Source organism: Verticillium nonalfalfae, assembly GCF_003724135.2.
Source record: "Verticillium nonalfalfae strain VnAa140/NRRL 66861 chromosome Unknown scaffold_44, whole genome shotgun sequence".
Taxonomy (NCBI): Eukaryota; Fungi; Ascomycota; class Sordariomycetes; order Glomerellales; family Plectosphaerellaceae; genus Verticillium; species Verticillium nonalfalfae.
In genome coordinates this window covers 98,745-114,718 of record NW_021167269.1, presented here as the reverse complement: position 1 = coordinate 114,718, position 15,974 = coordinate 98,745, and the positions used below count along the sequence as shown (strand labels likewise).

At 58.1% G+C, this 15,974-nt stretch overlaps 3 protein-coding genes across 3 annotated transcripts; 1 reads left to right on the top strand and 2 right to left on the bottom strand.

Annotated features, from left to right (window-relative positions):
* Positions 1-4,366: 4,366 nt before the first annotated feature.
* PRPF31 (U4/U6 small nuclear ribonucleoprotein Prp31) lies at positions 4,367-6,312 on the bottom strand (the record flags this gene model as incomplete). Its single annotated transcript, XM_028640472.1, has 2 exons — positions 4,367-5,875; positions 5,980-6,312. The coding sequence occupies 2 exons, from the start codon at positions 6,310-6,312 to the stop codon at positions 4,367-4,369; spliced, it is 1,842 nt and encodes a 613-aa protein (XP_028495340.1).
* Positions 6,313-6,732: 420 nt separating this feature from the next.
* CLF1 (NineTeen Complex (NTC) component) lies at positions 6,733-8,754 on the top strand (the record flags this gene model as incomplete). The annotated part of the gene is made up of 1 exon (XM_028640471.1): positions 6,733-8,754. The coding sequence occupies one exon, from the start codon at positions 6,733-6,735 to the stop codon at positions 8,752-8,754; it is 2,022 nt and encodes a 673-aa protein (XP_028495339.1).
* A 2,155-nt stretch (positions 8,755-10,909) lies between these two features.
* On the bottom strand, positions 10,910-13,075 carry D7B24_006338 (uncharacterized protein; the record flags this gene model as incomplete). The annotated part of the gene is made up of 1 exon (XM_028640470.1): positions 10,910-13,075. One exon carries the CDS (start codon positions 13,073-13,075, stop codon positions 10,910-10,912), a length of 2,166 nt encoding a protein of 721 aa, XP_028495338.1.
* Positions 13,076-15,974: the final 2,899 nt, after the last annotated feature.

Sequence of the window (15,974 nt, the reverse complement as noted above, 5' to 3'; positions counted from 1 at the left end):
CACCCCCATGCGACACGTAGAGGGGCGAAGAAGAGGATCCCAGCTCGAAGAAGCAACCTGCCTGCTGGGCAGAACAAGAACACGCGCCGAAATCACCAATGATCGGACAGATCGATAAACCCCAAAATATTTTACCTCGTTTGCTGCCGCCTGATCCTTCTACTGGCGTTTTGGCGTCTTGCTCAAGGCCCGCTGCATGGAAGCTGGGACGTTCGATCAACGCCTGTCCCTGGCGCGGCTGTCCGATTCAAATTCGGGTTCCTTCTCCCAGAACATCACCCGTCGCCCCGTCCAACCACCAGGCCTTCGGTTCCTGTCATTCCTCAAGTCGCCGTCCTCTAACGGAGTGGCTTCAAGGTTGCCGAACTAACGGCATGTCCCTAGGGCACTCGAGATGAGGTGTGCAACAGTCGAACATGGCATTCTTAACAAACCGCGTCCACATGTGCTATTTGCCCATCCATTTGCTGTAGAGTCAGCTCCTCCCCAATACCTTTTGCAACTCTCCTTTGCTGTAGATCACCTGCACACCAAATCGTACGCCTGGATGCTGCTCACGTCACAAGAAGAAGATGCGGCTTTAGTGTCTGGCAACGTGCGTCGGACCAGGCTCCGGCAGGTCATGACGCCCGCCACAACACTGTGGCTTCGAACATTGGTGTGGGGCAGCAAGAAAATGTCATCTTCTGACGGTTGCCAAAGCAGGAAATCAGGGCCAGCCTGATGGTAGCAAGGGTTCACGGCGCTAAGCCCGGACCCCGCCGTTCTTCTGGTGTGCGAACGAGTTGCAACGCGCGCAAAACTCTGCGCGCCGAGGCGAATAGATCGCTACTCGTGGCCGCTGGTGATGGACATGTCAATATAGATTGTATGATGCGGGTATGATTTGACATTGATGACCGGAGCATTCGTTCCATGGATACTGGCGGCCCCTCCTTTACATGTACATGGCCAGTACGTCGAGGCCCATCCACATGACGAGAGTTTGCGCCGTCAGGAGACCCTGGCAGCCTACCAGTGAGTTGGGCATCTTTGAATCGGAGGACGCTAACCGCTTACCCACTCCCATGGTCGCGCTGCCGTTGTAACCGAGCCACAGCTGCCATGTTGTGGCTGGTGAAGACCAACATGGAAGCAATGGAGGCCGCGCGAGGCACAGCGAAAACGCGCCACTCGGCTCCTTGTACCCAAAGAACCATTTGCATCCGGCAGCGAGGGAATGCAGATTTGCAAAACCTGGTGGGTAGGGACATTCGAGCGGCAGAAGTCCCTGACGGAGCAGGAGCCTACGTCACTATGTTGTTAAGGGTCCTCACGCCGACGCCTTTAGTATACGTCTAGATCGACAATCCGCGGGGGGATCGGTGGTTTTTGTCCGTCTCCCCACAAAAGCTTGGATCCATAGGCACGACCGGCTCCACTTGAGCTGCAAAAGGGCAAGCCTGTCCCTGCGTTTACAGCCACACCCACCCGCACGGTCTGTCCCTCTCTCCTCCTTCGTACCTGTCTTGCCCTTGAGTCGCTGCACAGCCGAAACGGCATCCTCGCATGTACGTACCAGAGCTTCCGAGCAACCTGTGGTGGGGCGCAAAGGGTTCGAGGACCCTCCCAAAGTGACAGGGGGGTGCTGCCGCGGAGGAGCAGGCGGCAACGCATCCAGGACCGTACGACGAGGGGGGGGGGGATTCTCATCGCCGATTGACCTGCCGATCCTGATTTTGCGAAAACACAATGTCAGATGGCCTGCGGATGCACGATCGCGGGAAGGTTTCGAGGCCGACGGTGCTTCTTCCCCCTTCCCCCCTTCCCCAAACCCTCTGCCGTATCCTGCCTAGCTGGGCATGAGGGGCTCCCTCCCCCTTAGCATCCTGATCCCTTTGCCCTGCGCGACCCTAAAAGTACGTCTCTCTCTGTGTCGTGGTCTTGCGACTGTATGGGAATCGCATCTGGACGTCGAGAATCAGGGAAGTGGTCACAGGTAGGCTTGTTCACGGGCATGTCCTCGCATCCAACCAACCCCGACGGCCTCTACCGCCGCTGGTGCATGCGCTACACTGCATCCGGACGTGCCATGTCTGGCATCGCAAAAGTCCATGTTCATGGCCCAACATGCCCATCGTGGTCCTCCCTCTGACCCCTTTCCCTCCTTCAGTCTTTGCCTGCAGGCTGTGGTCCCCTTTCTTCCTCCCGCTTCCTGTTTGGACCCTGGAAAACCTGGACCTGGATCTGGGATCGAAGGATACCAACAGAACGGGATGAGCGAGCGCCCACATACCCCCCTCCCCCCCTTCCCTCGAGCCAATTCCTGGCCTGGTGGTTTAGCCACTTTCCGCCCCTCCTCGATCACATCACCGATCTGGGGGTGATCGTGATGCTGCTCTGTTTTCGGGCCCTCGTTCTCAGTCCGACCATCCAACCATTCATCCCCCCATTTTTGCAACCTTGTTTATTTCTCTCTTTCAGACAGAACCGGAGAGACTACTCCGGCGCGGCCATCATCTTGCGACCCTGTCATCGGCATCGCGATCACGTCAGCGGCCGTTACCATGCCGAGTTTGAATTACCATGTCGGGCACGGTTGGTGGGGAGATGAAATTGTCGTCGATGCAATGCGATGTGATCCAACACGCCGACACGACACGAGCAGTTTTTTTATTTTAGTTCTTTTTTTTTCCCCCCTTTCCGTCCATATTGCTCTCATTCTTCGCTTCATGACCTTGAGCATGGCCGCTGAGAAAATTCAGTCGTACTTGGTCGCCATGATGGGGGTTTCCATGTCCGCAACGGCTCAGGTCAGGATTACATCATGGGGATCTCTCGGAAACGGAATGCATGTTGATTGACACGTCCAAAACGGCGCGCAAACTGTGCGTCTCGCAGGGACCGTACATGGTATGTCAGCAGCAGCCAGGGCAAGGGCACAGCCAAGAGGCACCCAAACAGCACACCATGTACCTATGTACCATGTACCATGACCGGGGGCGCGCAACCCCTCAGCCCAGCCCGGCCCCGGACTTATGCTCCGAGGGCAGGTCCTGGGGTCCAGACCGTTCGACAGCCTTGGGTGGTGGGTGCTCTTGCATCACCTCTATGGAAGACTCCCCCCATACTGACGTCAGGCTGATTCTGTCACGATCCGTCGTCGATCCTCCTTAATTCTAATTCTTCTCCACCCTCCCGCTCGTCGGCCCATGACCGTGCTCAAGGGAGGATGCCTTTGATGCTGCTCCACGAGATGCGCTCCCCCGGCTTTCCCGACTGCACCCCGCGCACGCAAGAAAGGTCCCCCGGCGCCCGGTTGCCCGGCAGCCCCGTGATGCCACAAGCATGGGCGGGCATCACACACGACGCCGTGTTCGCCCAGCCTGTTTCTGTGGCTGCCCCAGGGAGCTAGTACAGGCCTTGTTGTCCGAGTTGACGGGGTCAACAGGAAAGACGTTCGGATACCAGCACCAGCTTCCAGACGTGACCACAATATCTACACCTGATGGCGTCGTCAATAGAGTTTTAGGGACCCGAACACTTCCAACCGGTGACCAGGCCCAGCACGGCTTTCGCCAACGACTAGTGCCACACAAGTGCGTGCCCCAGGCGGCACCCCCTTCTTGCCTTCAGCTGCAACCATCAACGGAATTGAGTTTTCGCCCAAAACCCCCGCCGCTGACAACAAAGTGCATCCGCCGCCTCTCCCCCTCCTTTCCGCCCACCCAACCATCCTTTCCTTGTCTGAACTGGCCAAGTCCACTGGGCGGGACCCTGCGGCAATAGCATGGGCGAGAGGCTCGGAACCTCCAGATACTGTTCCCCGTCGTTGGCGCGTGAAGGGTCCAACAAAGCAGAAGGCGCGAGTACGAGCTTGTCAACATTGACCAATGAGCGCTGTCATAATTCGTGATCTCACCATTACCAGACGCGGGGGCTTTTGCGCTTCATGGATGCGAGGTGGTTCTGTGTACAGATGAATTGTCGCACGCTTGACCACGTACAATTCTGGGGTCCAAGTCTCTCAACCTTCTCTGCCTCTACACCAGAACTTCTCAAAGGAAGCCTGGGACGCGAGACTGTGACACGACGACGTAGGACTTGCCTGTCCTGTCGTTCCCTGGGGTAAAAAAGCAAAGCATATGGAACAAAGACAAAACCAATACCCTCCGTAATGAACGCCGCGCTGGTCCCCCCCCCCTCGCGTTCCATCCTACTAAGCAAGCTCCCAAAGGCCCAGCCAAGCCCTCGCTATGGATGTTGTCCTCTGGTGGCGGCCAATAAGCAAGTCTTCAATAAATGTGCCTCTCGTCCGCTCGCTCGCTATAGCTAGCATCTCCGCACCCGAACCTCCCATGTGGCAGGTGTAGCTCAGTAAGTTTTGCTAAGTCTTGCGTGGAGGGGGAGCCATCATGCCAGCGCCTGTGTTCACCTTTTTGCTGGGAGGCTGGCTCGGCTTCTTGAAGCCGCCGCCGCCGCTGGTATCCGCGCCGCCGACCTGGGTGAAGGTGCCCCCCTTGAACCATCGGTCCTCTTCCGCCTTGCGCTTCCTGCTGAGCTCAGCCTGCATCTTGGGATCGACGAGTTCAAGGCCCTGCACCGGCGTGAACGCCAGCGACGATGCCACACCCGTGCCGGTGCCACCCAGTGACGAGCCCACGCCTGACGTGCGGAGACCCTTGCCACGGAGGTCCATGCTCGAGGCGCCCGCCTGGCCGAACCCGCGGAAGGACGAGGCCGCGCCGCCCAGCGACGAGGCAGCGCCCCAGCCCTTGTTTTTGGCGCTGAGCTTGGCCCGCGTGCGCTGGTCGACCTGCAGGTTCCTGATCTTGCCCTCGCTGCCCTGCCCGATCATGCCCATGCCCACCGTGCCCTCGCCCGTGCCGTAGCCGACCTCTCTCTCCTCCTTGCCAAACGCCATGCGGTTCTGCGCTTTGCGGAGCTCCGTCATGGCCGTCGCCTCCTTGGCCTTGCGCGCGCGTCTGCCACCGCGCTTGCGCGAGAGCTTCTCGTCGGGCGCCGGAAGCGCGCGGGCGCCCTTGTTAGGCGGAGGCTCCGTCAGCTTCTCGAGCCGCTCGAGGCACGCCGACTTAAGCTCCTCGCCGGTCGCGCCGTCCGGGCTCGAGTGGATGCGGTCGACCCGCGCGGCGAGGACGAGCTTGGCGGAGACGATGCGCATCGCCTGCTTCTTCAGGTCGTTGGGGATCCCCTGCACGATGGAGGAGTGGTACAGGAACCCCTGCTGCCGAATTCCGATATTGGTGGCCATGCCGGCGGCGCCGGCCCCCTTTTTGGACCCCCACGCCGCAATGTTGCAGGCCGGCGTCTTCGAAAGGCCCGTGAGTCCACCGGCAGCGTTGAGCAGTTGCGCCGCCGTCAGCGAGCCGATGAGGACCGTCAGGTTGGGCGCGAAAAGATTCATCCTAGATTGTACGTAGTCCGTGAGGGTCTTCTTTGCCCTCTCCAACGATAGAACCATCGCGGCCGCCCGGAAAACCCTCGCGAGTTCGTCCACCGACATGTCGCGACCCTTGCTCGTGGTAGCCTCGACGGTGACAATCATCAGCGAGGGTCCGTCAAGCACAGACTTGAGCGTGCTCTTGAGAGGGTTGTCTGTCGACGTCTGCAACGCCTTGATGTTCTCCGAGTCCAGAGGGCCGTTGCCGAGGATCAACACGACCTTAGCATATTCCACCGGGTTTGTGATGAGCGTTTCGAGTTCCGGGAACCGGATGGAGTAGTGATCGCGAATGTATTTGTGCACGAGGATGATCTCGCCGTCGATGAGCGTAGAAAGACTGTTCGACTGCGTCAAAAGGTGATATTCGGGATGGTCTTCGATGTTGCCGATCACGCGCGACGCCGCTGGTTGCGACTGGTACTGGGCGATTTTCTGCGTCAAGGGGACCAAAAGTCGTCAGGGCTATGTCTTCCAGAATGTAAATACTGTAACATGACAGTGTATTCTTCGGTGGAGGGTGGGGGGGGTTGGCTTACCTCTAACACTGGCTCAAGGGTCTGCATCAGACTGGCGACGCTGCGGACGTCGTCTACGGCGCCGAGTTGCATCTTCTCGACTTTGGCTTTGGCGTCCTCGGCATCCTCGACCGCGTCGGACGCGCTCAGGGGGATACCGTTCATTTCCTCGTCATCGTCTTCGGCGTCGTCTGCGTTGTCGACGTCCATGTCGTTCAGGCCGTTGCCATTGCCGAGTAAGCCACCACTTGCGTTCGGCGCAACGCCAAGCTCGTCATCTTGCCTCTCTTCGTTTTCGTTTTCGGAGCCCGAGTCCTCGAAATCTTGCAGGAGCTCATCTGCAAGTGTCGACATGATGGCGACCTAGTCTTGAGTGTGCCGATGATAAAGTTTCGCGTGCCGGATGGGCAGGAATCACACAAAGTGTGAGGTGCAGGTGTGATGGGATGGTCGTCAAAGAGTAGTACGGTTGAAGGCCAGGCAACTGTCAAAGTTCTTGCAAGGCTGAGGGAGGTTGTTACGCAAGTGGCTCATGCACTGCCAATAAGTGTGGCTGGTGAATCGATAAGATAAGGAACCCGCATGAATTCGATGGCTGTGTCGTGATGGGCAGGGATCCGGCGAGCTTTTGCAGCCTTGCGTTTGCAATGCACGAACCGCCAAAATCGTAACCCAGGCCTGCGTCACGAATACATCGCCCTTTTCCCAACATTTCTGCGTGCCCGGACTTGTCTCCCAAGAAGTAATACCACGGTCCAAGCACGTCCGCCAACCATGGAGTCGGCAAGGGGCCCCCCGAAGGTCAAGAACAAGGCCGCGGCCCCCATCCAGATCTCGGCAGAGCAGCTCCTGCGCGAGGCCGTCGACCGTCAGGAGGTCGCGCTCCAGGCGCCGACGCAGCGCTTCTCCGACCTCGAGGAGCTCCACGAGCATCAGGGGCGCAAGCGGCGCGAGTTTGAGGACTATGTGCGACGGAACCGCGTCCAGCTCAACAACTGGCTGCGCTATGCCGACTGGGAGATTCAGAACAAGGAGCTGGCGCGTGCCCGGTCCATCTTTGAGCGCGCGCTCGATGTGCACCCCAATTCGGTGTCGCTATGGCACAGGTATATCGAGGCCGAGATGAAGACGCGCAACATCAACCATGCGCGCAACCTGCTCGATCGCGCCGTCGCGCGCCTGCCCCGCGTCGACAAGATGTGGTACAAGTACGTGTACATGGAGGAGATGCTGGGAAACGTGCCGGGCACGCGGCAGGTGTTCGATCGCTGGATGCAGTGGCACCCCGATGAGGCTGCGTGGAGCGCGTACATCAAGCTGGAGAAGCGCTACGGCGAGTTTGACCGGGCACGCGACGTCTTCAGGAGGTTCATCACCGTTCACCCCGAGCCTCGAAACTGGATCAAGTGGGCAAAGTTTGAGGAGGAGTACGGGACGAGCGACATGGTCCGGGAGGTGTTCAACATGGCCATTCAGGAGCTGGACGAGTTTGCGGACGAGAAGCTCTTCATCGCGTACGCCCGCTACGAGGCCAAACTCAAGGAGTACGAGAGGTCGAGGCTCATCTACAAGATTGCCCTCGACAAGCTGCCGAGGTCCCGGTCCATGGCGCTGCACAAGGCCTACACAACTTTTGAAAAGCAGTTTGGCGACGAGTCTGGCGTCGAGGACGTTGTGCTGTCGAAACGGCGGGTACACTACGAAAACCAGGTCAAGGAGAATCCCAAAAACTACGACATCTGGTTCGACTACACGCGGCTCGAGGAGACATCAGGAGACGTGGATCGCATCAGGGACGTCTACGAGAGGGCGGTGGCGCAGGTTCCACCAGCACAGGAGAAACGATTCTGGAGGCGATACATCTACCTGTGGGTCTACTACGCCATCTGGGAGGAGCTCGAGGCCAAGGATATCGAGAGGGCGCGGCAAATCTACAAGGTCTGCCTCGATCTGATTCCGCACAAAAAGTACACCTTTGCCAAGATCTGGCTCCTGAAGGCGCAGTTCGAGATCCGCCAAGGCGAGCTCACAACGGCGCGCAAGACGCTGGGACAAGCCATCGGCATGTGCCCCAAGGACAAGCTGTTCCGCGGCTACATTGAGCTGGAGCTCAAACTCTTCGAGTTTGTCAGGTGTCGGACCCTGTACGAGCGATTCCTACAGTACAACCCGGCCAACTCGCAGACATGGGTCAAGTTTGCCGAGCTGGAGCGTGGCCTGGACGATCTCGACCGCACGCGAGCCATCTTTGAGCTCGCCGTCGGCCAGCCGGTCCTCGACATGCCCGAGCTGCTCTGGAAGGCATACATCGACTTTGAGGAGGAGGAGGGCGAGTACGAGCGCGCGCGAGAGCTGTACGAGCGGCTTCTCGAGAAGACGGACCACGTCAAGGTCTGGATCAGCTATGCCCATTTCGAGCTCGGCGCCTCGGAAGAGGACGAGGCCGACGACGAGAACGAGGAGCAGCCCGTCAGTGAGGAGGCCAAGGCGCGGGCGCGCAAGGTCTTCGAACGCGGCCACAAGGGCATGCGTGAGCAGGATCTCAAGGAGGAGACGGTGACGCTGCTGAACGCGTGGCTGTCGTTTGAAAAGGCGCACGGCTCGGCGGAGGACGTTGAGAAGGTGCAGAAGCAGATGCCGCGCCGCGTCAAGAAGAGGCGTCTGCTGGAAGACGACACGCACGAAGAGTACATCGACTACGTGTTCCCGGCCGACGACCAGCAGTCCCAGAGCCTCTCGAACCTGCTGGCCATGGCGCAGGCATGGAAGCAGCAGGGCGGCGGCGATGCCGCGTGAACGTATTGGCTCTTGCCATCCCTTATTGTACTCAAATTGAATGTTGTAACACTTCCCACTCGAACTTGCTAGATGACTGGCTCGTGATGCCCTCACCATGGACCGATACGGACTATACTAACACGTAGTCGTGGTCGATTCGTTCTATGTTTTCAGCTGTAGCTAAAGTCGATCCCGTGGAAATTACTCAACTCGTCGCTCGTTGTCGACGTTTTGGACGTGCTCATCTAGTTGGGTTCTTGGGCGTCTCCTCGCGCCATGCCGCCCGACAGAAGGCATGTCTGATGACGTGGCAGATGGAAGAAGAATCAATCCGAAGCAGCCTCCAGCTTTATTGTCTCGAAAGCGAAACATCCAGGCTGGGCAGGGCAATTCTCATAGTCTGCATAGACTGAACCAAAGACTTGTCAGGACATCAACTTCTTGACTCGCACTACCATTGTCACACAAAGCCTTTTGAAGACGGAACTTCGATCCTCACTATACGACATCTTATGAAGGGCACTTCGGTGAGCTCTCCCTGCCCCCTCCAGTCGTATATGTAAGGCGGATCATACGGCTCTTTATTCGTTCCACGCACTTTGTTGGTTGGGTCGGGTCTTATCTTGAGTTACCTTGCCCGCAGCAGGCCCCGTCCTTCTGCATCCCGTTCGTCCGCTCCAAAGCTACGTATCCCACATGGCAGTATCATTCTAGCCGTTACAAATGCTTTGGTCTCTGGTAAATGGCCACATAAAGGTGGTGGGGCAAATGTGACCGGCAGGCTCCATCGCTCTCTCCCGGGCTTCTTGGTTTCGCTGATGGCTCCTCACCGCCTCAACCTGAAGCCTCTACAGCAGCAGGAACTTTCTCACACGTCCTTCGTTGGTCATCACGTATATATCCGATGCATATTATGTAGCGTACCCGACGCAACCATCCTCGTTGCTACCTTGAACGTCCATGAAAAAGCCCCCGCACGTTTCCGAAAGCGAGGAGGAAAAAGGAAAAGAGACCGCCAGTGTTCCACACCAACTGTCCACATGGTTGAGATTACGATTTCAACTGACACAAACCCACCACCTCGCAGGTTCCCGATCGCCTCCAACTAGATCGATCTTCATCCCACTTCCTGCATGCCTGTTTGCTCTAACTCTATCCACCTAATTCACCGCTCTGGCAAAGGTCAGGGGTCTCCCGCAGACGTTACACGCCTCCTGTCACCCGCTTCTTGGCGTCGTCCGGAGGTCCTGAGAGACGTCGACTGGTCCCAGAAACCTCCCAATGACTGGCACGAAGGGCGTGTTCTTTACCGGTATTGCCGTTTCGACTCCACAGACCCCCGCTGACCCGTCATCCCCGGTCCTGACCCTGCCTAGATGCCATGTTGCCGCGCCCTTGCCACAGTTTTCGTAGATGCGCATGCTGTGCATGTCGTCGCGCCATTAGCCTCCAGGAACGTGCTCGACTGGCTGACTGGCTGACTGGCAGTCTTGGCTGGGCTCATGCGCGATGCATGTCGCAAGGGGTAACACCATGTTGGCTGGTAAGCTGCGTGTCGGGTAGTTACGCACGCACCTGCCGCCACGGCCTGATCTTTGCCCATGCTAGTGATCCCCCCTTATGCAGGATGCGTGGTGGTCATCCGATTAGTAGCGGCGTTGGTCTATCACAGTCAATGAATATCAGCGAAATGCTCCCAGCATGTAGAAAGAAGATGTGTCGATTGCGGCAGCAGAGCGGGGAAAGGAGTCAGGGAAGCGCCTCTTGAGTCTATCTGGCCTGCGAGGGTCGAGAGTGGAAATGCCACGCGGCATGCATGGGAGAAGAAAAGCCATCATGAATGTCTCCAAGTGCCAGCCAACATGCAGCTCGACTCGTTTTTTTAGGCCGAGCGTAAGACATATCCACCTCTTAAACGCCATGCTGTCTTCCCAAATGTAGCTCATGAGCATCATTATATTCGTAGATTTCGTCATCGCGGCCAGCTCTGCACCGAGAGACCAACTGTTTTTGTCAAGTTGGTCAGACCAGTTGCATTGTGCTCAGGTGTCCGTGTTTGCCCGACCATTCGCCACCCCTACGTGCAGTTGGTGCGGCAATGGGTTGCAGTTGGTGAACAGAAGAGAAAGTGTCAGAGGCCGAAGCCAGTGGACTTTTCTGGGCATCAGGGTCTTTATCTCCTGTCGTACCGATCGTCGTAGCCCACCGGAGGCGCCGGCAAAGAACCAGCGGCATAGGGGTTGCCGTCTAGGTACTGGGGTCCATAGTCATACCGGTCCCCTTGCGGAGAAACTGGAGTATACCAGTCGTCAGCCCTGCTCCTGCCACGGCTGTCGAGTGATCGGCCTTGGCGTTCCAGTCGCTTCTGGTGTCTGAGCTCTCGCTGGTGTTCCCAGTCTTTGCACTCGGCTTGCTTGTCTTTGGCAGTCTTGAGCTGTGACATTGCGCCCTTGATACCCAGGCCAGCGAGGCCGATCTGGGCAGCATCTTGCAGCATGGCCTTGGCCTTGAGCTTCTTGGCTTCCTCTGGACTCAAGCGGCCTTCCTTGACAGCTTTTTGACGCGCTTCCCTTGCCGCCATACTCTGATAGACTCCGTTCGCTGCATGAATAGTGGCCACGGCTGCTAAGCCGCTTGTGAGAACTTGCTTACCTCTCATTCGTCTCGATGTCTTCAGATCATCGTCCGAGTCTCCCAAATCCGAGCCTGACGCGCTCGACCGAGATCGCCTGCGCGAGCGGTCTCTACGTCGGCTGCTGGCGTACGACCTGTCGTCGTCATAGGGGTCCCTGGCGTCTCGGGGGTCCCTGGGATGGTCCCTGTAGTCGCGAGATCCGTGGGGCGGCGGGTAGCCCCGGTCGTAGTCGTCATCGTAGGGATCATCAGAATACCGTCTCGGCCCCCGACGCGAGTTTCTGTCGTCGTGGAGGCTGTCGTCACGTCGAGAATCTCTGTCGCCATCCCTGTCGTCGGGTCCATTGCCGATTCCGAATTTGGCAAGCTTCTTCCGCGCCGAATCGACGACACTCCGACTGCGGCTACGCGCGCGGGGTCGATCGTTGTCGCGGCTGTCGAACGAGTCGGCGCTGCGCCCGCGGCTTTGCGACCTATTTTCTTTGTGGTGTTCAATGGCCTTCTTGGCACCAAGGGCGCCGAGACCAGCAGTTGCCAAGGCAGCCAGACCGCTCACGCCGCTGCTGCCCTGGTCGTTACCGGATCGCGATCGAGCACGAGACCGGGACCTGCTGCGGCCAGTCTTCTCGTCCGCCTCAATGTTGCCTTTGGAGCCGTTGATCACGCGGTTACCAACGAGACCACCAATGACGGACTCGGCAAGGCCCAGCTTGCTACCCTTCTCGCGGTCCTGAGCAGCATCGACTGCGGCAGCACCAGCAGCGGCCGTGAAAATTCGCTTTGTCTTCTCACCCTTCCAGCCACCAGGTTCCTTGGCCACGCGGAATGCTTCGGTGGCGCCGGCAATGAGAGATGCCATGGCGGCCTTTTGCACCTTTGCGACCTGGCTCTCGTTGCCGCCGCCAGACTTGGAGCCCGATCGTGAGGCGCGATCAGGGCTGCCGCGGCCACGGCTTCGGTTGTCATCCTTGTTGTCCGAGCTACCGCCGGTGAGGGCCTTGACAGCTGCTCCCAGGCCCGAAGCCGCGAGAGCGTTCTCGAGGAAAGACTTTGAGCCCTTCTTGTCGTCCTCCTCAACGTACGTCTCGTGAACGAGACCATCGCGGCCACGGTGGGCTACAAGTTGCCCCTGTGGCGACTTGTCGTTCTTGCTGGACTGTTTGTTGTAAAACTCGGCACCCTGGTAGCCCGCGAGAGCACCGGCAGCACCGAGGGCAGCCGAGGTCAAGTAGTTGCGTTCGACGTCGCCGCCGTGCTCCTTGGCGTCGCGACGGTCGTACAGCTCCTTACCGCCAAAAGCTAGGGCGGCACCGGCGACGGCGGCGATGATCTTCTCTTGCTGATTCAGAACACGCTTGCGGGAGCGGACCTCTTCCTCCTCGCCGTAGACACTAGCGCCTGTTCTGCTGCGCCGGTCGCCGTAGTAGTCGCCGCGCCGGGAGCGGTCGTCGCGGTAGTCGTCGTAGTAACCAGGCTCTGCCGAGCGGGTCCTGCGAGCATCCCGGTAGCCCGGGGGAGGGAAGTCGCGGCGAATATCCTCAACCGACAGGTCGCTGTCTTCTCGCCTCCGGGGCACCAAATCGCGGGAGGAGTGTGGCTTCAGGTAGGATTCGTCAGCATACGCCCGCGGATCACCTCGCTCGATGCGAGTCTCCTCTCGCGTGTAGTGGCGCATACGCTCACGCGGCTCGTAGTCGTAGCTCATCACGAGGGGTTGCCAAGTATGTGTATCGTCCGCACTTGGACTGTGGAGGTGAGGGGTTCAAGGGAAGTGGCGGGGTGAGATGTTGTAAGGAAAGGTTAGAAAGTAGTGCAATGAGTAAGTGTTGTTCAAAAGCGCGGGGTCCAGAAAGCAACGGTCCGGTTCGCTACGATGCAGGCAAAATTGGATTCCAGATGCTATGCCGCTGATGGGAGGAGTGGATGTTGGGAGAAAAAGGAGGAAGAAGCACAGGAGGATGTGAAGGGGAACGGATGGAAAACGAGCATATGCAGGTGGCTCACAGGTAACCTGACGAAACTAAGTGGCAGGCGAAGTGGGATGTGACGGAGGGCGGGAGGAGCCTGACAAGGCGAGCGGGCTATGCCACCACAGGACGGTCCTGCCCACCAGAGGACGCAGGACGCACTGGCACTGGGCGGTGTCGTGTCGTGTCGTGGGAAGGTGGGCAGGTCGAAAGGTGGGCGGGCAGGTGGGCGGGCAGGTGGACCCTCATTGGCGACGTGACCAGGATCATTTGCACCTCACCCATTCTCAGATCGCTGTTGCCTCACAGGTCTGACAAGGTCCTGAGCGCCCGCTCCATTGGTTGGTCCATGCCTGATGAAGTGGCCAGGCGCAACCCGGTAACTCCCTGCCTGCAGCCTTGTTGCAGGCCTCCAGCCTGAGTGTTGGGCCTAAGGTGTCGGAGGGATACTACAAGCCTCAGAGGGTTGGGGCCATGCTGACGACGGAACCCAACGACAACCCGGGCCCCGGAAGTGACTGAGACGAGGTACTGTACGTCGTCATCGGGCGTGCTCCCCGCCCCCACTACCGGGCATCAAACTGGTGCTCGAACAGGGCCGGACTGCCAGCCAGCCAGTCAGTCACCTGGGTCAGATACCTTATGCAAGACAGCCTTTTTCTTGCAGGGTGCATGGCCATGGATCAGAAGCCACTCTCGGTGTTGCGAAGTGTTGTAATTTCTTCGTTCAGGGCCTGATTCTGGATGAGCCGGGTGGGTACATCGAGAAACAGAATGGTCGTCCGCGGCCCCAAGGGTCAAGTCATGAGGACATCTAGCTCTTTATCAAAAGAAAACTAGCAGGTGTACCCGAACTTCAGAGGAAGGACCAACTCGCCTCAAATCTCATGGTTCGAGATCCCTCGTCTGTTGAAGTTTGCGCTGTCGGGTTTGTGGGTTCTGAGTCGCGGCAATGAGGGGTAAGCTGAGGGCACACAGTGCTTTTAGAAGAGCAATGGCTTTCGGCACTGACTGACGCAATTGGGAGTTCCTTCCTTTGCCGCAGTGCTGACATCTTCCCGCCCTGCCTGCTCTCGGCTTTCGATGACACCTTGCCGCCGCCATGGTTCAATCGCCACCAACCCCCCACCCCCCCCCCCCGTCGCTTGCTGTGGTGACTGGTCTCTCCAACTACCTTACTTATGGTGCCTATTCAGGTATGCATGTTACCTACATGTGCGAGTCGAGATGTTGAACAGCCAACACAGCATCTCACCAACCGCGAACGTGGTCCATGTGCAAATCTTTCTTTTTCCTCTAGTGGTACAGTACAACGCCAGCAACATCCAATTCACCCACATGACTGTTTCTGCCTCTTTTCATCGTTTTTGTTTTCTCGGATTACCGGTCCATGTTCTTCATCCTCCGCTGATGCCTCTCTCAGTTTGCTTCATCCGAGTCCGGTACAGCCCAGCCAGGTAGTCGAGTAGTGTGCCGGGCCGAGTTGGAAGGGGCAGGGGGAGGTTCAGTTTGCTGCCTGCAACGGCGACGAAGGAGTGTCTTATCGCCGCCTCTTCACACTCATGTTCTTTGTCCTGTCCCCCCTGCCGGTGTCGCTGTGAATGCATGAAATAAAACGTGTGGGGAGCCACTCCCAAGGTCAACAAGGAAAAGCAATCAGAAGAATGTGGGAGAATGAGCCCATTCAGCAATTCTTCGTAAACAAACGCGTGGAGCAGGAAGACTGGCGCGGCGCTGTTCATGTTTCCCGCGGGCACGTCTGAGGGTTGACGCTGCTTCTGACTCTCGTCCTGACCTCAGCCTTTTCATCGTGCTGGGCCCTTCTTGACAGGCACCAGGGTCCAATATCCCCTCCCGCGCTGTCTGCAAAATCAAGGGCAGGGAAAACGCCCATCCGTAACGCCAGTTGTCAAAAATTTCCCCTTCGCACTCCTTTTCATCTCTTTGCAGCATGCGCAAAGAGATTTTTTTTTCTTTTCCAAATCAGACTCAAAGGGTCATGCCCAGATGGCCACCGAGTCTGCCAAGAAGCCCCTGATATCCATCCACCAGCCATTGAGGTAGTCCCTATATCCGCGTTCCGGAACATCGTATCCGTAGCTCCTGAGCGTTCGTGACAGGCGTCGTATGTCATGCCTGCTTGGCTCCTGGCGAGCTAACACCCGCAGTTGTCAGGAGAGCTGGCCGACATGCTGCACACTCTCTTCGTCTATCCTGCGCGTGAAGGCGGTCGAAGACCGAGGAGAGATAGGCAACGCCAGTTGGGCAAGACGGGTGCTGCTCCAGACCAGACATGGCCGCCCTACAGAAATCTGCGACCATGGCGGTATCGATGCCCTCCCCGGCAAGGTAGTCCACCCAGAACCGGTAGAGAATCTTCATGTCTGCGTGGACATGTCCTGCCTCGGCCCTTGGCTGCAAGCCGAAAGCCCTTTTGCAAAAGTCGAAATAAGTAAAATCATCAAGAACGAGCTGCTTCGTGTCATTATGCAAGGGTGTATCGTCCGTGGTCATGCTCGTGGGAGTCAAGCCTCGCAATCGACTCGTAACACATATGTGCACCCGAGAATGATCCGGTGCAACATTTCTGTCTGCTTGCGCCTCACCGCAGTTGGCATGGCAGACACTTTCGCCACT